The sequence below is a fragment of the Sus scrofa genome, chromosome 7, assembly GCF_054392235.1.
Source record: "Sus scrofa isolate SSC_HxYL_T2T_F1_AM1 chromosome 7, Sscrofa_HxYL_maternal_Yorkshire_Landrace_v2.0, whole genome shotgun sequence".
In the NCBI taxonomy this organism is placed as follows: domain Eukaryota; kingdom Metazoa; phylum Chordata; class Mammalia; order Artiodactyla; family Suidae; genus Sus; species Sus scrofa.
In genome coordinates, this window is record NC_139389.1 from 86,574,513 (window position 1) to 86,596,203 (window position 21,691).

General features: G+C 39.9%; 1 protein-coding gene and 1 long non-coding RNA gene across 2 annotated transcripts in view; one reads left to right on the plus strand and one right to left on the minus strand.

Annotated features, from left to right (window-relative positions):
- Positions 1 to 10,103: 10,103 nt before the first annotated feature.
- Positions 10,104 to 21,691, minus strand: part of LOC146401713 (uncharacterized) — a 38,206-nt gene continuing 26,618 nt past the window's right edge. Inside the window, exon 3 of the long non-coding RNA XR_014810911.1 lies at positions 10,104 to 11,626. This is a non-coding gene — a long non-coding RNA (uncharacterized LOC146401713). The remainder of the gene's footprint in view (positions 11,627 to 21,691) is intronic.
- On the plus strand, positions 15,415 to 16,365 carry OR5AU1 (olfactory receptor family 5 subfamily AU member 1). The gene has a single exon (XM_084969323.1). The coding sequence runs from the start codon at positions 15,430 to 15,432 to the stop codon at positions 16,363 to 16,365; it is 936 nt and encodes a 311-aa protein (XP_084825449.1). The 5' UTR covers positions 15,415 to 15,429.

The window sequence follows — 21,691 nt, forward strand, 5'->3', positions numbered from 1 at the left end:
ATTCTAGGAGGTTTTTGTTTTGTAACTTTATCAAGAAATCAATTTTCTCAGTTCATTGAGAATTTTATAGATTCTTCTGTCTAGACAGTTCATGTCATCTGCAAATAGGGATTTTCTTCCTTTATAATATGTATGTCTTTTGTTTCCTTTTCTTGCTTTTTTGCGCTGGCTAGGATTTCTAGTACTATATACTTTGATGCATACATAAGGGTGGTAAGAGCAGACATCCTTGCTTTGTTCTCAGTTTTAGGAGGAAGAAATACTCAGTCTTTTACCTCAAGTATGATGTTAGCTATAGGTTTTTAACAGATGCTTTTTTATCAGGATGAGATAATTCCCCCCTATTTCTAACTTGCTGAAAGTGGGGTTTTTTTTTTGTTTGTTTGTTTGTTTGTTTTTTTGTTTTTTTTCATCTATTACCTACAGCACAGCTCATGGCAATGCCAGATCCTTGACCCACTGAGCAGGGCCAGGGATTGAACCTGAATCTTCATGGATATTAGTTGGGTTCATTACCCCTGAGCCACAATAGGAAATCCAAGGATTTTTTTCTTTTTGTCTTTTTGCTATTTCTTGGGCCGCTCCCCCAGCATATGGAGGTTCCCAGGCTAGGGGTCAAATCAGAGCTGTAGCCTCCAGCCTACGCCAGAGCCACAGCAACGCGGGATCCGAGCCGCATCTGCGACCTACACCACAGCTTACGGGCAACGTCGGATCGTTAACCCACTGAGCAAGGGCAGGGATGGAACCCGCAACCTCATGGTTCCTAGTTGGATTCGTTAACCACTGCGCTACGACGACGGGAACTCCCCAAGGATCTTTTTAAAACTAGGAACTCAGGGAGTTCCCATCGTGGCTCAGCAGTTAACGAACCCGACTAGCATCCACGAGGATGAGAGTTTGATTCCTGGCCTCCCTCACTCAGCGGGTTAAGGATCTGGCGTTGCTGTGAGCTGTGGTGTAGATCGCAGACATGGATCAGATCCCAAGTTTTTGTGGCTCTGGCACAGGCCGGCGGCTATGGCTCTGATTCGACCCCTAGCCTGGGAATCTCCATATGCCGTGCATGTGGCCCTAAAAGACAAAAAAAGACAAAAGAAAAAACAAAAACAAAAAAACCCTAGGAACTCAGTTATCTATTTTGTCTATTTTGTATTGGGTGATTTTAGTCATTTCTTATTTTTTAGGAATTGATCCATTTTATTTGAGTTGTTGAATTTATTTGTGTAGAGTTTTTGACCTATTCTCTTACTATCCTTTTAATGTTTGTGGGTTCTGTAGTGGCCAGTTTCATCCTTAATGTTGGTATCTGTATCTTCTCTCTTTTCCTTTATACATGTTGCTAGAGGTTTATCAAGATCGTTGATCTATTCAAAGAGCCTTTTTTTGGTTCAATTTTCTTTTCCTATTTTCAATTTCATTGATTTCTGCTTTTATCTTTATTATTCCCCTCCTGTTTTGCTTTTTTTTTAGGGCCGCACTTGTGGGATATGGAGGTTCCCAGGCTAGGGGTCTAATCAGAGCTACAGCTGCCAGCCTATACCACAGACACAGCAACACCAGATCCCAGCTACATCTACGACCTACACCACAGCCCATGGAAATACCAAATCCTTAACCTACTGATCAAGGCCAGGGGTGGAACCTGTGTTCTCATGGATACTAATTAACCACTGAGCCATGAGGGGAACTCCTCAAGAGCATAATGTTTTCAAGGTTCATCTATGTTGCAGATTGTGTCAGAATTTCCTTGCCTTTTTTTTTTTAGGCATATGGAGGCATATGGAGGTTCCCAGGCTAGGGGTCAAATCGGAGCTGTAGCCACTGGCCTACACCACAGCAACGCCAGATCTGAGCCGCATCCAAGACTTACACCACAGCTCATGGCAATGCTGGATCCTTAACCCACTGAGCGAGGCCAGGGATGGAACCTGCAACCTCACAGATATAAGTCAGATTCATTTCCCCCTGAGCCATGACAGGAACTCCAGAATTTCTTTGCTTTTTAAATCTAAATAATATTCATTGTATGTTGTAAGGTGTTTTCTAACACTAAATATGTTTATGTTTCTTTTCTAGTACCAACTAATTCATTCTAATTCTCCACACTCATCTGGGTGTCCAACAATTCAATTTAATTCTGACAGTAACTCCTGGAGTTGGTGCAGACACTACAGGTTAAGGACCTAGTTCTGCATGACTGCCCCAATTTCAAACCCCAGCTGCAAATGTGGTACCAAATTAACCACTCTCTGCCTGGCCCACACACATCTTTACACATTCATCTGTCAGTGGACATCCAGGTTGCTTCCATGTCTTGGCTATTGTGAATAGTGCTGCTATGAACATCAGGGTGCATGTATCTTTTCAAATTAGATTTTTCTCCAGATATATGCCCAGGACTGTGATTGCAGGATCATATGGTAACTCTATTTTTACTTGTTTAAGGAAGTTCCATACCATTCTCCATAGTGGCTACAGCAATTTGCATTCCTACTAACAATGTAGGAGAGTTTCCTTTTCTCCACATCTCCTCCAGCATTTAATTTTTGTAGGCTTTTAATGATGGCCATTCTGACTGGTGTGAGGTGATACCTCATCATAGCTTTGATTTGCACTTCTCTAATAGTTAGCAATATTGAAAATATTTTCATGTGTCTGTTGGCTATCTGTATGTCTTTGCAGAAATGTCTATTTAGGTCTTCTGCCCATTTTTTGATTGGGTTGTTTGTTTGATAGTAAACATATAAGCTGCCTGTATATTTTGGAAATTAATCCCTTGTTGGTGGCATTGTTTGAAAATATTTTTCCCCTAGTCCATAGGTTGTTTTTTCATTTTGTTTGTGGTTTCCTTTGCTGTGCAAAAGCTTTTAGGCTGAATTAGGTCCAATTTGTTTATTTTTGTTTTTATTTCCACTAATCTATGAGATGTATCCAAAAAAATATTGCTGTGATTTATGTCAAAGTGTTCTGCCTATGTTCTCCTCTAAGAGTTTTATAGTATCTTGTCTTACATTTAGGTCTTTAATCCATTTTGAATGTATTTTTGCATATGATGTTAGAGAATGTTCTAATTTCATTTTTACATGAGCTGTCCAATTTTCCTAGCAATTGGACAGCTTTTGGAGTACAGGTCTTTTGCCTCCTTAGTTAGGTATATTCCTAGGTTCATATTACCACTTTTTAAAATCCATCTATCAATGGACACTGGTTTGCTACTACCTATTGACTATTGTGAATAATGCTCTATGAACATGGATGTACAAATATCCAAGTTTCTGCTTTCACTTTTTTGAGGTTTCTACTTTGAAGTAAAATTGCTTGATCATATGGGAATTCTTTTTTTTCTTTGCTTTTTAGGGCTGCACTTGCCACATGTGGAAATTCCCAGGCTAGGGATTGAATCGGAGCTGCAGCTGCTGGCCTATGCCACAACAATACAATGCCAGATCCTAGCCTCATCTTTGACCTACACCACAGCTCAGAGCAACGCTGGATCCTTAACCCACTGATTGAGGCCAGAGATCGAATCCACATCCTCAAGGATACTAGTTGGATTCGTTTCCACTGCACCACAATGGGAACTCCCATATGGGAATTTTGTTTAATTGTTTTAGGCATTTTCACATTTTCCACAGTGGCTTCACCATTTTAAATTCCCACCAGAAGTGCACAAATGTTCAAATTTCTCCACATCCTACTAACACTTGTTTTTTCTTTCTTTTTTTGTTAATAGTCTAATAGATCTGATGTGGTATCTCAATGTGGTTTTAATTTGCATTTCCCTAGTGATTAATGGTGTTGAGCATTTTTCCTGTGCTTATTGGACATTTTTATATGTTCTTTGGAGTAATATCTATTCATATCCTTGGTTCATTTTTTAAATTGAGCCATTTGTTTTATTTTTGGTATAGGAGTCCTTTATAAATTTTGGATATCAATTCCTTATTTGAACAGAAGTTGTCCAACTCAATGTTGAATCAAAATTTTGACAGAGGTCAACCCTGCTTTGTTCCCGATCCCGGGGAGAAAGCTTTTACTATTTATTGGATTTTAATAAAGTCAATAAATATGATGTTTGCTGTAAGGTGTTTGTATTTATAGTTTGTTAGATTAAGAATATTCTTTTTATCATTAGCTTGCAAAGATTTTTAAAATATCATGAGTGGATATGGAATTTCATCACATGCTTACTCTCCATCAATTGTAAAAAACATATTTTTATATCTTTTATTTTGAATTTAAATCAATTTCTCATTCCTAAAATAAATGGAATTTGATGTACTATTTACTTTTTTTTTTTTTTTTTTTTTTTTGGCTTTTTAAGTCTGCACTGGCAGCATATGGAGGTTCCCAGGCTAGAGGTCTAATCGGAGCTACAGCTGTGGTCCTACACCACAGCCACAGCAACATGGGATCCAAGTTGAGTCTGTGACCTACACCACAGCTCATGGCAACACGGGATCCTTAACCCACTGAACGAGGCCAGGGATCAAACCTGTAACCTCTTGGTCCCTAGTCGGGTTCGTTTCTGCTGAGCCACAACGGGAACTTCCTACTCTTTTCATATATTGCTATATTTGTTTCGCTGATGTTTTATTTAGAATGTCTGTATCTATGTTTACGTGACAAATTGACCTGTAAGTTACTTTCTCACAGTGTTGTTTCCAGGTTTTGGTTGTCAAGCTTATGCTTCCTCTTATAATAAATTGAGCAGAACTTCCTCTTTTTCTTTCCCCTGAAAGTTTTTGTGTACTATGTATGTTATTTATTCTTTAAATATTTGGAAAATTTTACTGATGGGATGGTGATTCTGCCAATCCAAGAACATGATTTATCTTTCCATCTGTTTGTGTCATCTTTCATTTTTGTTTTTATCAGCATCTTATAGTTTTTGGAGTACAGGTCTTTCGCCTCTTTTTTTTTTTTTTTTTTTTTTTGTTCTTTTTGTCTTTTAGGGCTGCACCCATGGCATATGGAGGTTCCCAGACTAGGGGTCGATTTGGAACTGTAGCCACTGGCCTATGCCACAGCCACGGCAATGCAGGATCCAAGCCATGTCTTTGACCTACACCACAGTTCACGGCAATGTCAGATCCCTAACCTACTGATCGAGGCCAGGGATTGAACCCACATCGTCATGGATCCTAGCCAGGTTCGATAACTGCTGAGCCATGTCGGGAACTCCTCTTTTGCCTCCTTAGTTATGTTTATTCCTAGGTACGTATACCACTTTTTAAAATCTGTCAATGGACATCTGGGCCTAGAGTTTTCTTTGTAGGAAATTTTTAATAATGAATTTAAATTTTTATAAGCTTTAGGACTATTCTGATTATCTATTTTCTCTTTGTTTTGGTAAGTTATGTTCTTTAAGAATATTTTTCTTGGAGTTCCCATTGTGGCGCATTGGTAATGAACATGACTACTATCCATGAGGATGTGGGTTCAAACTCTGGCCTCACCCATTGGGTTAAGGATCTGGAATTGCTGTGAGTTGTGGTGTAGGTTGTATACTCGGATCGGATCTGGTGTTGCTATAGCTGTGGTATAGGCTGGTGGCTGTAGCTCTGATTCAGCCCCTAACCTGGGACCTTCCATATGTCACAGATGCAGCTGTAAAAAGCAAACAAACAAACAAAATCTATTTTAATTAAATTTCAAAGTTATTGACATAATATTGCTCGTAATGTTCTCTTATCTTTTTAATATTTGTTGTATCTTATTCAATTTTGATTTCCCTTTTGACTCAAGTTATTTAGAAGTCAACTTACCACTTAATTTCTTGTCTATTGTTTAATTTCTGAGCATGATTTTATAGTTATCGTTTTAAATTTGTAGCTCAATCAGAGAACATACTCTGTATAATTTCATTCTTTTGAATTATGTCAAGAGTTACCTTATTGCCAGGTATGTTCCATTTTAGCAACTATCCATATATACTTGAAAAGAATGTGCATTTTGTGGTTTTTGGATGCAGTGTTTTTTGTCAGTTTCACTAGTCACTTATTCATGTCCTTTATATCCTTTGTGATTTTCTGTCTGTTTGTCCCATTATTTACTGACAACTGTGAAAAATCTCCAACTATAATTGCAATTTAATCTGTTTTGCCTTATGTTCTGTCATGATTTACTTTGTGTATATTTGAGGTTGTATTATTACATGCATGCCATTTAAGATTATTACATCTTCCTGTTGGACTGGGCCTTTTTTTCACTATGAAATTAAACTTTTTTTTTTTTTTAGGGCTGCACCTGTGGCATATGTAAGTTCCCAGGCTAGGGATCAAATCAGAGCTGCAGCTGCTGGCCTACACCACAGGTCATGGCAACACCGGATCCTTAACTCACTGATCAATACCAGTGATTGAAACGGCATCCTCAGTGGATACTAGTCAGGTTCTTAACCTGTTGAGCCACAAACAGAACTTCTCATTATGAAATTCTTCTCTTGAAATGTTCTTTCCCTAATGTCTACTGTAACTGATATTAGTATAGCTAAACCAGCTTTCTTTTGGATAAAATATGCATTATATATATATATATTCATTTTTTACTTTCAACTTTTCCTTGTGTGTGCATATATATATACTTTTTTTTTCTGCATTCACAGCATGTGGAAGTTCCTGGGCCAGGGATCAAAACCATACCACAGTTGTGACTTGCACCATGGCTATGCCAATGCCAGATCCTTAACCCACTGTGCCTTAGGGGAACTTCCGGTCTTTACAGTTTAGATGCAGTGGTTTACACAGGAGATGCAGAACAAATGTTTGATTCTTTCCTTTTATTTTATTTATTTGTTTTTGTCTTTTTTGTCTTTTCTAGGGCTGCTTCCACGGCATATGGAATTTCCCAGGCTAGGGGTCGAATCGGAGCTGTAGCTGCTGGCCTACACCACATCCACAGCAACACAGGATCTGAGCCGCGTCTGCAACTTACACCACAGCTCACAGCAATGCCAGATCCTTAACCCACTGAGCAGGCCAGGAATCGAACCTGCAACCTCATGGTTCTTAGATTCGTTAACCACTGAGCCACGACAGGAACTCCTGATTCTTTCCTTTTATATCCTAGTGTTCAGCTTCCAAATGTGATAGCCAGGCCCCAATGATCCTTACCGGCCCTTAGTAGGGTTGACCTGAGTAACTAACAGGATATTGTATTATGGTGTGTGCTTTCTAAGGCTTCCAAGTTCTTAACATACATTTGGCTTTTTATTTGCACTCTGTTTGTTCACTTCCTCTGCAGGGAGGCATTCATCATGTTAGGAGGACACTTAAATGATCTTGTGGAGAGACTTGCCAGTAGAACACATGAGGCCTCCTGCTAACAATTACCATCAGCACCAGCATGTGAGTGAATTATAAGCAGATCCTCCAAAGCTTCAATTGACAGCAGCTTCAATTGACATATTAACTGCAACTTCATAAGAAAGCCAAGATCTCTCAAATTTAGGACCCACAGAAATACTAAATGTTTATTACGGTTTTGGCTACTTAATTTTGGAACTATTTGTTACATGGCAATAGATAACTAATACAGACTTTGATACATGGAAATGAGACGTTGACCAGGCAAAAATCTTAATAAGTTAGAGTGTCTTTGCCAGTGAGAAGAAGCCAAAAGAACTTTGAGGAAAGGATCAGTGACAGGTGTAAAGACTTTGAAGACACTGCTAGCAAAATTCTGAGAAGGCTTCCAGTGTGGACTTAAATAAACATGAGGAAAGTATTACCAGAAATTGAAGGAAAAAAAATCTTTATTACGTAGTGGTAGAAAGCTTAGTAACTCTGTTGCCTGTAGTAACGTAGTTGGTAGAAAATGTACCTAATGAAATGGACACTCTAGCTAAGGAAGTTTTCAGGAAGGGTGTCGACACTAACAAATGGTGAGTGGGAAAGATCAAATTTAGGGCAGTCTAGGGAAAACATTGTCTAAAGACAAAAAGCTGAGAGTGACAGTAAAATCTTTTTTTAAGACCTTAGGAAGATGGGAGTTCTCACTGTGGCTCAACGGATTATGAACCCAACCCATGAGGATTCAGGTTTGATCCCTGGCTTCAGTCAGTGGGTTAAGGATCCAGTGTTGCCAAGGCTCAGATCCTGCATTGCTGTGCCTGTGGTTTAGCCCAGCAGCTGCAACTCCGATATAACCCCTAGCCTGGGAACTCCCATATGCTGCAGGTGCAGCTGTAAAAAGAAAAAAAAAAAACAAAAAACAAAAAACCTTAAGAATTTCCAAGGTGGAGCCTCAAAGAATAGTTCAGTCAAGCAATAGAACTTCTAGGAAGCTTCAGAGTGTAGGCTCTCAGCCATCTCAGCAGAGGCTCAAGGCAGAGCCTAATCACAGAGAGATTTTTTAATGTGATTTTTGCTGATCTGGATAAATCCTAATAAGATTCATAGAAGACCTTCAAAGTTTTTAAGAATGCCATGGTGGCACCTGCTGGAACTGTAAGACTATAGAAAATTAAGAGAAGATGTCCAATCGCCAAATTCCTTTAGACAGGAAGCAAGCTAAGAAAACTACTCAGCTACAAACACAGGCTGGCTTTCATATAAAATGATGGGTACTTTAGTGGGCAGAACTATGATCTCAGAGGTGAAGCCAAGAGCCACAAATATTAGGATCTGAGTCCTAATCATCTGAGTCCTAATCAAGGAACTGCCAACTAGTGTCCTCCTGGATTTTACAATTTTTGTGACTCAGTGGCTCTTGTGTGCTATCTTCCCCCACCCCCATTTTTTCTGTAGTAGTTATCCTATACCTGTCCTGCTATCAAATGTTTTGTGTGTGTAGAAGCCAGATGTAACTTGAGTGTTGAGCTCACCAGTCTCATGATTGAGAGGAGCTCTACTCAAGAAACTATGCAAGGAACCACACATGATGCGCCTCATCTATACCTGTACCTAATTGGATGATGTGATTGTGGACCTTGAGCTGATACTGTAATGGAATGTGAATTTTGAGGTTTGGGGGAGGGGGCAAATATATTTTTGATTATATATTCATATGTAAAGTGGATTTGAATCAGTGAGGGCCTGAGGGCGGAATATGATAGCCAGTCCTGTTTTTTGTTTTGGTTTTTTTTTTCTTTTTTTGACCAGCCGGGGGCATATGTAGTTCCTGGGCCAGGGATCAAACTCAAGCTGCAGCTGTGACCTCTGTTGCATCGAGCTGGGGACTGGACCAATCCTCTGCAGCAACCTGAGCTTCTGCAGTTGGATTCTTAAACTACTGCCCCACAAACTCCAATGGCCAGTCTTCAAAATGGTCCCAGTGATTCTCAGCTTGTGTGGTATTGATGCCCTTGGGTAGTTTTTTTGTTTTTGTTTTTTGTTTGTTTGTTTGTTTGTTTTGTCTTTTTGCCTTTTCTAGGGCTGCTCCCGTGGCATATGGAGGTTCCTAGGCTAGGAATCTAATCAGAGCTGTAGCCACCAGCCTATACCAGTGCCACAGCAACGCCAGATCCGAGCCACAGCAATGCCAGGTCCAAGCCATAGCAATGCCAGATCCGAGCCACATCTGCGACCTACACCACAGCTCATGGCAACGCCAGATCCTTAACCCACTGAGCAAGGCCAGGGATCGAACCTGCAACCCCATGGTTCCTAGTCAGATTCATTAACCACTGCCCCACAATGGGAACTCCCCCCCTCCTTGTGTAGTCTACTGAATGGGACTGACATGTGTAACCAATAAGATACTGCAAAAGTTATAGTACTGTGTCCCTTCCAAGAGTATAAGATAAAATGTTTATTGATTTAAACTCCTAAATTTTGAGATAATTTCTTGTGTGGCAATGGATAACTAAGCTAGTGACCAATTAATTTAGCTACCACTATGAACTTGTGGAATTAAATATATATGATAGACTTTGTTAAATTAAATATTAAGTGTTTAAGGATAGCTACTAATAGAAATAGAGGAACCAGCAATGGGGGAAAACATAAATTGAAAAACAAAGAAAATTTAATCCAAAAGGAAATAGAAATAAGGTCAGAAGGTGGGGGAGGGATGTAAATAGGAAAAAATATGATAAATGGAAAAATCAAAGTGAGAAATCAAAACAAATTCAATATACCAGAAATCCCCCAAAGTTATTTTTTTTATTTATTTTATTTTATTTTTTATTTTTTTTGTTTCTTGGGCTGCTCCCACGGCATATGGAGGTTCCCAGGCTAGGGGTCAAATCGGAGCTGTAGCCACCGGCCTACGCCAGAGCCACAGCAATGCGGGATCCGAGCCGCATCTGCAACCTACACCACAGCTCACGGCAACGCTGGATCATCAACCCACTGAGCAAGGGCAGGGACCGAACCCACAACCTCATGGTTCCTAGTCGGATTCGTTAACCACTGCACCACGACAGGAACTCCAAAGTTATTTTTTTAAAAGAAAGAAAAGCAAAAATCCAATGCCCCCAAATATCACCTATATAAAAACAGAAGTACTCTCTGATTGATTAAAAGAGAATATTCTAGATAGATGCTGCTTATAAAAGCCACACACACCTGAAATTTTGACTGTTGGTTTACCAAAGTGATTTTAATGTGAAACAAGCCAAGAGACAGAAATAAAGGGCACAAATTCCTCTACTGTAAGTAAAGGATATGTGAAATCAATGGAATAAAGATGCTGCATAGAAAAGACACAGCATCACTCTATTAATGGGACAATTATTTCTGACTTTCAGGACTACACAACAGCATTCAGCTGCCTATGATACCATCTAATTGGGGTGAGGATCCCATCCCATCCTTTGCAAAGTTGCCTTTCATGGGGTTGGTTTGATTTCCTGCCTAGCCCATACCAGCTCTTCTGATAAAGTCCTCAAATATTCCTGAATGTTCACTTTGAATGAAGTTACATCTGAAATCAATTTTCCAGGCATATTATCATCCTAGAACACTAGGATTTCAGATCTGCTTGGGGAAATTCTGCAAACATAATTGTGCAGAGAAGTTGAGAGTAAAGGGTTAACAGTAAAGAGATGAAAAAAGATGTACCATGGTAAAGCAATCAAAATAAAATGGTAGTGAAAGTATTAATTTCAGAAAAGTATATTTCAGATCAAAATATTAGCAGGCCTAAAGAAAGTAATTTTATAATGATAAATGAGGAAATGTATCAAGAGGATATAGCAATTTAAATGTTTATGCACCTCATAACAGACTTCAGATACATGAAGCAAAACTGAAAAAACAGCAGGAAAAATAAATTCACAATTACAGTTAGAGATTTCAATGTATTCCCCTTTCAATTCTTTATAGAACAAGTAGGCAGAAAATTAGAAAGGATATAGTTGACCTGGGTAACACTATCAAGCAACATGACCTAATCCACAATTATAGACTACGTGAATATATATTCTTTGGTCATGGAACATTCACCAAGATACACCATATTCTGGACCATAAACAAGTCTCAATAAATTCAAAAGCATTCAAGTCATACAAAGTATGTTCTCTGATCACATGCTATTAAATTAGAAATCAATAACTGAACGATCCCTAGAAAATCCCCAAGTATTTGGGAAGTAAGTCACATACCTCTAATTTTATTATGATCTTGATGGGCAGAGAGGACCTCAGCTGTAATCCAGGTCACAGTGTACACTGGGAAACTGGCATAAAAGAAAGAAAGACTATAAAAGCTTGGTTTTCCAGCATAGAAAAAATATAGATAACAATTACACAAAAGTTTGGGGGTGAGGCAGAGAAGTCCTTTGGGGCTAATAATCAGTGTATTGGCAGAGATCTGGTATGGATCCAACCTCTTCATCCACAGTTTCCCAATCATCTTATTCCTCAAGGGTAGAGACTCTTGGAGATGCCAGTAGCTTTGCAAACTCAGTAATGGGTCTACATGGGGCCAATTATTCTCACTTCTTCACCTGCCTGATTAGCCCTCATCAGTGAACCCAACATCCTCCCAGCTGACAGCTGATGGGCCACCCAGGGAAAAAGATGGCTCTGCGATGTCTCTCTTCAGCACGGGATCAGTTGTGAGTGCCTCTCAGGGAGGGGGCTGCCTCACTCCCCTCACCACGTGAGAGGTTAAAATCAGTAGCAGGCTCTGATCCCCAGATTCAATCTATGGATCCAATGAGCCTGGTTTTGTCTTAACTGTTTTTCTAGTGAAACTTTGCTCTGATCACCAGAGCAGCACTCTGCCACCAAGTCACTTGCCTTATTGGAATCATGGTTTGCTTAAGAACATCTCAAGCAACCTCAAAGGAGGAAATTCACTGGTGTTTGATTATCATCAGGTAATACTCAGATTTCTGGGAAGTGTTAACTACTGATATATAATCTGTAAGGAAGGGAATGTCCAAGACAGCAATCCTACCCATAGGCTGATTTGCCAAGACATGGAGAATTCTAGTAACTTAGAAAAGGATATTTGTGGCTCAGGAGGAAGATCTGTTTGCTCCTGAAGGTACCCGATGGTTTAGTGTTTTTCAAAGTACTCAGAGACCAGCAATTTCAGATTCACTAGATATGGGGTCTGGCTGTAGACTTACTAGACCACATTTTCTCAGGTTGGGACCTGGAATCTGCACATGCAACAAGCTTCTCCAGTGAACCTTCAGCAGGGCACCTTAATGTTTAAGAACCATTGTTTGGGATCACTCTTGCTCAGAGATACTGGCTGCTCTCTTTGGTTGTAGCTGTACTTCATTGTACTCCCACTCTGCTATCCTAAGGAGGAGAGCAAAGAGGCAGGCAAAAACAAGCCACTTGACTACTCATTCCTCATCTACAGGCCCCAGGCACCTGCTCTCACTCCTAGACTCTCCACAAGCTGTTTTCTTATGATAGGACTACTCAAGTTTTCTTCCTAGTTTTCATTCACAGGTACAGACTGCAGCCAACAGATCTAGTGGTTACTCCAGCATCCTTTGAAAGACTGTCAGAGATGTTGGTTTTTCCATAATCCCTTGCTTCACTAACGCTCTATAGTTTGAATAGTTTTGAGTTTAGTGCAGACCGGAAAAGTGAGACGAAAGGGGAGGAGAAGAGACAGAGAGAATGGATTTAAAGCAAGTAATGAACCTGGAGGCTTTGCTCAAATACCCATTGTGTTATCCATCACCCTACCCTATACCATCCCATGTCCGCACCTGAGTGTTGGCCCTATTCCTACTCTTCTCTGTTTTTGTCCATTCTTCTAATTAGAGAGATCCTTAAAGACCTTTTACCCACGCTGAAATGGTCTATTGAAAGAAGATGTGAAGCTGGATCTAAAGAAGTTCTACTTTACTTCTACCATTCCCGAACTTCCTTGAAGTTCCTGTAAATTATTGCATCCTGGGATTTGTACAGTCAATTCTTAAAAGTTCTTATAATTTGCCTTGAAGCTGAGTTTGCTTTTGACACCAATAGGGCCAATGATATTTGCAACCCAAATCTAGGGCTATCCACATTCTTGCACTGATGGGATTTGTTATAAACTAGCAGCTGTTGGGTTAAGAATGGCTGACTGTTACATCTCAGTGTTACCAAATAAATCACTTATGCTCTATGTGCTCTAAAAGAAGTTACCAATGCTCTGTGTTCAGATTTGCTCTCTCATATTTTAAGTGTCTCACCTTCATTAGGGCAGATTACCTCTTTGAGCATTTAGTGCTTTCTTCTTGTCATTATTCACAGTGTTCTATCAACAGCCACAGCACATTCACTACCTACTTGACAGCTAAATTTAGTTATCCATATGTCCAGAGTCTTTTATCTGACAGTTTGCTGATTCTGGAAACTGCCAGTAGGATAAACCAGAATCTTTGCCTGTTTGATACAGCTCTTTCCTCTCTGGAATCCTCCCAACACTTTTCACAGCTATGTTATTCATTTACTCTCCTGAGGGCAGGAGAAGGGGGCTCAATTTCGTCCTTTTCTATCTCACCCCAATCACATCTGCTGGTTTCAAAGTCTTCACAACATAGAGTTCCCGCCGTGGCTCAGCAGACTGACATCATTGAGGATGCAGGTTCGATCCCTGGCCTCACTCAGTGGGTTAGGGATCTGGCATTGCTGTGGTCTGTGGTGCACGTCTCAGATCCCATGTTGCTGTGGCTGTGGTGTAGGCCATCAGCTACAGCTCCAATTTTATCCCTAGCCTGGGAATCTCTATATACTGCAGGTATATCCCTAAAGAGACCAAAAAAAAGAAAAAAAGAAAAAAAGAAAAAAAAAAAAGAAAAAAGTCTTCACAACAGAAGATCCTTGCCAAAGAGCACAGGGTATTTAACAGACTCCAGAGCCCAAAAGTAATTCAGCAACAGAGCAGCCAATGGAGCAGAAGGGAGTGTGGTGTTTAATTGACGCATCCATGGTTTTGTTCATTATCTCAGTAGAAAAGGCATTTTTACACAGCCCTAGTCCTGGGGAGGGGCTGTTCCTTCCCCGCTGTCCCCAACAGCCTTTGAGAATAAAGAGAATCCATTCACTAGAAATGATGGTGTCTTCATGAAGGATGGATGACATTTTCCCCTTGGTTGATGCTCCCAAGTGCAAGATCGCAGTCTGCTGTGTACAGCCTCATACCATTCCCATCTCTCCACATTCCAACCCCCATGACCTTTAGAGCCGACAGTAGTGCCTGGCTTGTGCCAAGTTCAGAGAAACAATTTTATAGCTGAGCCAATGAACCATCTTCAACTCCTCTAGAACATTCAGGATCCTCTGAAGGCCTGTTTAGTCACTCTTGTTTAGTACACCTGTCTCTGTCAGATATACTAAATTGTTTAGTGGTAGGTTGCTAGCCAAATTTTGTCATTGTTTCATTTATTTATTTTATCATTGTTTCATTTTGTGTTGTCTATCTCTCCGACAAGAGCAATCAAAGCTAACATTCTTAATGTGTCATGCTTTGTTCAAGTGCTTTATGTGAATCAACTCATTACAGTTTTACAATCTTTTGAGATGAGCGCTATTATCCCTATTTTGCAGATGTGAAAACTGAAAATGAGAGAGGTTAAGTAATATTTCAGGTTACACAGCTAGTTAGTGATGAGGCTTGGAACCTTGATGGTCTGATGCCATAACATATGTGCCTAAATACAAAATATACTGTCTCTAGAATACAAACTTTCTGAGGTCAAACACTCTTGAATTCCTGACGCAGAGAACACAGAGCTAAGCCTATGGAAGATGGTCAATAAATATTTGGTAAGTAACTATTTCATTATTCAGAAATTTTTAAGATCCTTAAAAGACCAAAATGTGTATATTTCCCATTGCTGCCAAGTAATGTTTCCTAATGAATCAACCAGCCAAGCAGAGGAGACCTTCTTTATGACAGAGTTCCATCAACAAAGCCAGACTTCCTCAATGAGAACAATCTTCAGCTGAAGATTGAAGAGCCCCTGGGAGTTTCACCTTATTTTCTGTGGTCCCTTCTCTCCACATCGCGGAGCACTGGAGAAATATGGAAGGGGCAAACCTGAGCCAAGAGATTGAGTTTGAGCTGTTGGGACTCACCAGTAACCCCTGGCTCCAGACGCTGCTCTTTGTGATGTTCCTGGGCATGTACATCATCACCCTGGTGGGGAATCTTATTATGTTCCTTCTGATCCATGTGAGTGCCACCCTGCACACCCCCATGTACTCCCTCCTGAAGAGTCTCTCCTTCTTGGACTTCTGCTACTCCTCCACAGTTGTCCCCCAGACGCTGCTGAACTTCTTGGCCAAGAGGAAAGTGATCTCCTATCTTGGCTGCATGGCTCAGATGTTTTTCTATGCAGGTTTTGCCACCAGTGAGTGCTATCTCATTGCTGCCATGGCCTATGACCGTTATTCTGCCATTTGTAACCCCCTCCTCTACCCAATCTCCATGTCTCCCGAGGTCTGTGTCTCTCTGATTGTGGGCTCCTACAGTGGGGGATTTCTCAATTCTCTAATCCATACCAGCTGTATCTTTAGTCTGAAATTCTGTGGTGCTCACGTGGTCACTCACTTCTTCTGTGATGGACCTCCCATCCTATCTCTGTCTTGTGTGGACACCTCACTGTGTGAAATCCTGCTCTTCATTTTTGCTGGTTTCAACCTTTTGAGCTGTACCCTCACCATCTTGGTCTCCTACCTCTTGATTCTCATCACCATCCTGAGAATGAACTCAGCTCAGGGCAGGTTCAAGGCCTTTTCCACCTGTGCTTCCCACTTCACTGCTGTGTGCCTCTTCTATGGCACAACTCTTTTCATGTACCTGCGCCCCAGGTCCAGCTACTCCTTGACCCAAGACCGCACAGTTGCTGTGATTTACACAGTGGTGATCCCAATGCTGAACCCCCTTATCTACTCTTTGAGAAACAAGGATGTAAAAGAAGCTTTAAGAAAGGTCTGGGGTAGGAAAATAATGGAATGATCTCAATTCAACACCATATATCTTTAGAAAGCTGAGGGAAATTTATATAGGGTCAACCTGAACACAGTCCCATGGTTGCCTGTTTATAGGGAGTACTCTTGGGTCTGTGGATGCTTCTGCATCTACCTGCCACAGGAAGAACTGATGGCATCACAGAGACTAAAAAGAAGAGAGGACTATCTTCTTGTTGCATAATTGGGCCATTGGCAATATTTACTCACAACTTTGTTCAGAAGTTTCATTTGTATTTCCAAGTTTGTGAATATTTTATTACTACAAATTGACATATATACACACACACACACACATATATACATACATACATGCACACACACACACACACATATGCTTTTTAGGGCCGCACCCTAGGCACGTGGAAGTTCCCAGGCTAGGGGTCGGATTGGAGCTACAGCTGCCAGCCTATGCTGTAGCCACAGTAATGCAGGATCCGAGCCTCATCTTCAACCTACACCACAGCTCATAGCAACGCCGGATCCTTAACCCACTGAGTGAGGCCGGGGATCGAACCTGCAACCTCATGGATAATAGTCAGATTCGTTTCCGCTGCACCACAATGGGAACTCCACATTTATATTCTTTATAATGAAGTTCTCCCCTTAACTAATTTGAAGACCTTCACTGCTTGGAGGAATCCTCCCCATTCTGTACAATCTTCTCTTTGTAAAAACCGACTCCTTAAAAATGTTTTTTGATTGTCTAATTTTTTGAATGATACTGTAGCAACAATTGCAAGAGCTTACATGATGTTCTATTATCTTTATTGACCTTTTTTCCTGGCCAATAGCTGCTTAGTTGCTTGCAAACTGGATAAACTTGGGCAAGTTACTTAGCTTTGCTGAGCCACAGATATCTCATTTATTAACTGGTGTGAGTTTTTTTTTCTTTTTATAGCCACACCTGAGGCACATGGAAGTTCCCAGGCCAGAGATCAGCAGCACAAGTTGCTGCAGTGACAACACAGGACACGTAACCCTCTGTGCCACAAGAAAACATCAGGAATATCTGTTCTTTACAAATTACATATACGCAGCTATAAAGCCACCTGAGACTGTTTTTTATTTATTTTTTATTTTTTTTAACTCTCTCTATCTTTTTTTTGTTTTGTTTTGTTTTAGGGCCACACATGTGGCATAGGGAAGTTCTGAGCTAGGGGTCAAATCAAAGCTGCAGCTGGAGCCTTGCCACCGCAATGACAGATCTGAGCCACATTCGAGAACTACGCTGCAGCTTATGGCGACCCTGGAGCCTTAATCTCCTGAGCAAGGCCAGGGTGGAACCCGCATCCTCACAGACACTGTGTCAGGTTGTTAACCCGCTGAACCACAATGGGAACTAGTGCATTTTAAAAGGTAGATCTTGGAGTTCCTTTGTGGCACAGTAGGCTAAGGATCCTGAGTTGTCATTGCAATGGTATGGGTTTGGTCCCTGGCCTGAGAACTTCCATAAGCCACGGGCATGGCCAAAAATTTTTAAAAATAAAAAATAAAAGGTAAATCTTTAGTTACTCTTCCAATTTCATATATGATTATTGGTTTCAGTTGAGGTTTTTCCCTGCTTAGTAAATAAGTCAGTTTGGTCATTTGTATTTTGCTCAGAAATTATTTCCTCTTCTAGATTTTCAAATTTACTGCCATGAGTTGCACATAGCATTCTCTTATAATTTTTGTATTTGTTCTCTAGGTCAGCACCATCTATACTTACTCCTGTAAGTCTCTCCAGAGAGTTTGTTCCATTTTTTAGGACAACCCCCCAAAATATCCTCTACCATAAAATGAGAGAAACGGATTAAGTAGTCTGTAAGGATCTTCTGGGCTCTAATATTTTATGAGATAAACATTTGAGGAAAGACAATGTGGAGGAATGATTAAACATGCCTAGATTCCAATCCCAGCTTTGTCACTCACAGGCAATGTAAACTTCAGGAAGTTCTTTTACCTCTCTGTGCTAAGTTTTTTTATTTGGGAAATAGGGATAACAATAAAATCTATCTCATGTATAAAACTCCTGTGAAAATTAAATGGCACAATACTTATCCTTGGGAAAATTAAATGACACAATAATTAGAACAGTGTCTGAATCCTCATAAGTCTGTACTAGCTACTTTTTTTTGTCTTTTTTTTTTTAGGGTCACACCTGTGGCATATGGAAGTCCAGGCTAAGGGTCGAATCCGAGCTGTAGCCAATGGCCTACACCACAGCCACAGCAATGCCATATCTGTGGCCTACACCACAGCTAACGGCAATGCTGGATCCTTAACCCACTAAGTGAGGCCAGAGAGGCCAGGGGTTGAACTTGCATTCTCGTGGATACTAGTCAGATTCGTTTCTGCTGAGCCACAATGGCTGAGCCACAGTGGGAACTCCTGTTACTTCTTTTGTTTCTATGGTTATATAACCTGATGCATTTTTCATTATTTTCCTTAATACTGCTCAACAGAGGCCTTTTTTTCCCTGCTTTTTAGGGCCTCGAGGCATATGGAAGTTCCAAGGCTGGGGCAGATCGGAGTTACAGCTGCTGGCCTATGCCACAGGAGAAACAATGCCAGATCTGAGCCACATGTGCGACCTACACCACAGCTCAGGCAACACTGGATATTTAACCCACTGAGCAAGGCCAGGGATCAAACCCGTGTCCTCATGGTTCCTAGTCAGGTTCATTAACCACTGAGCCACAAAGGGAACTGCTTTAACAGAAGATTTTATCAAACTTTTAAAACATTCTGTTTTGGTTTTTTCTTCTTATTTCTACAATGTATCAGTTCCTCATTTTACTAATGTCAGATTTTTATTAAATCTTTTTTGTTTTCTTTTCATTTATTTTTGTCAAGTTATTAAATACTGAAAATCTACAAAACTTTTATTTTTTATATAAAAATATTTTAAACATTTTATGTCTATCTAACAAATAATGATTAAAAATAAAATGCAATACTCACAATCAGTCTACCTAAAGAGATAATATTACCAGTGCACTAGGAACTATTCTTGCTTTATATTCTAGGGGGTGCTTATTCATAGTCATCTTTTTTTTGGTTTGGTTTGGTTTTTGGTTTTTCTGTATGCTGAAAGCTAATCTTTTGTTGATTAAATGTATGACATGTATCTTCACCTAGTTATGTCTTTTTAAAATGTAATTCATTTTTACTTTCTTTATGATGTGTTGATTAACAGAAAGTCTTAATTTTAACATGAGCAGATTTAGCAATCCTTTCCTTTCTGGTTTGAATTATAAACTATAATTCAAAAACTATAAAACTATAACACTTTTAAGAGAAAACCTTTGTGACCTTGGAGTAGCCAAAAATTTATTAAATATGACACAAAAAGCACAAATTATAAAAGAATAAATGATTAAGTGGGGTCTCATCCAAACTAAGACACATTAAAAGACACTTAAGAGAGTGAATAAGACAAGCCACGGGATGGGGGAAATATTTTCAGACACATATGTGATACATCACTTGTATGAAGAATATACAAAGAACCCTCAAATCGCAATTAAAAAAACAACAACCCAATAAGAAAAATGACCAAAGATTTTAACAGACACCTCACCAAAGAATATATACAGCAGGCCAAAAAAGCTTGAAAAGATGTTAAGCATAATTAGCTATTAAGGAATGCAAATTAAAAATCACAATGAGATACCTCTAGATAGCTAATGAAATAGATAAAATTAACAAAATTGACCTTACCAAGTGTTGGCAAGAATGTGCAGCAACTGGAACTCTTTTTTTTTTTTTTTTTTTTTTTTTTTTTTTTCCTTTTAGGGCATATGGAGGTTCCCAGGCTAGATAGAAAAGGAGTTGTAGCTGCTGGCCTATGCCCCAGCCACAGCAACCCAGGATCTGATCTGAGTCTTCCACCTACACCACAGCTCATGGCAATGCCAGATCCTTAACTCACTGAGCGAAGCCAGGGATCAAACCTGCAGCCTCGTGGTTACTAGTGGGATTCATTTCCACTGTGCCACAAAGGGAACTCCAGCAACTGGAGCTCTTATACACTACTGATGGGAATGTAAAACCACACTGGAAAACACTTTGGTAGTTTCACAAAATTCTAAATATATACCTACAATTGCTTTGTTTAAGAAAGTGTTGCTTAGGAGTTCCTGTTGTGGCGCAGCAGAAATGAATCCAACTAGGAACCATGAGATTGCAGGTTCCATCCCTGGCCTCACTCAGTGGGTTAAGGATCTGGCATTGCCGTGAGCTGTGGTGTAGGTCACAGACATGGCTTGGATCCCACGTTGCTGTGGTGTAGGCCAACGGCTGTAGCTCCTATTCAGCCCCTAGCCTGGGAACCTCCATATGCTGAGGGTGCAACCCTAAAAAGCAAAAAAAAAAAAAAAAAAAGAGTGTTGTTTAATTCCCACATATTTGTGAGTTTCTCAAATTTTTTTTGTTATTTATTTTTAATTTTATTCCATTTTGGTTGGAAAACATACTGTGCATTAATTATATCCTTTTACATTTAATGAGGTTTGTTTTATGACCTAGCATGTCATCTACCCTTAAGAATGTTCCCTATGCACTTGAGAAGAATGTATATTCCAAAGTTGTTGGAGTGTTGCATAGATGTCTGTTAGGTCTAGTTGACGATAATCTTCTATTTCTTTGTTGGTCTTCTGCTTAGTTGTTCTATTATTGAAAATGGGGTATTTAAGTCCTCAACTATTGTTTCTCTTTTTTTTCAGTATAATTCATCTTCTGGGAAAGAGACACACAGATTGTATGGTAACATATCTAATACCCAAAATATTACGTACCCTTGAGAAAGGAAAAAGCATTATATGGTGGTGTTGGAGAGTCTGCCTTAATGACAATTTAATTATCTTTCAGATTCCTGTATTTTTACTTTTTATTTTATTTTAATTTTATTTTTTGGCCACATCTGTGGCATATGGAAGTTTCTGGTCCAGGGATCGAATCTAAGCTGCAGCTGTGATCTATGCCTCAGCTGCAGCAATGCTGGATCCTTAACCCACTGTGCCAGGCCAGTGATTGAACCAGCATCATTGCAGAGACAACACTGGATCCTTAAGATGCTGTGCCACAGGGGAACTCTCTACTTTTACTTTTTAAAAGTAAAATGTTGTTAAGGGACAAAAGGAGAAGAAATGTGCATTTATACTGCCTCTTATAATTACATAATTACTTTTACTGGTGATCTCTGTGCTTTCATGTGGATTTGAATTCCTGTCCAGGGTCACTTGCTTTCATTCTGAAATTCTCCTTTATCTTTCTTGTAGGCAGGTCAACAAGCAACAAATTCTCTCAGTTTTTGTTTCTCTGGGAATGTC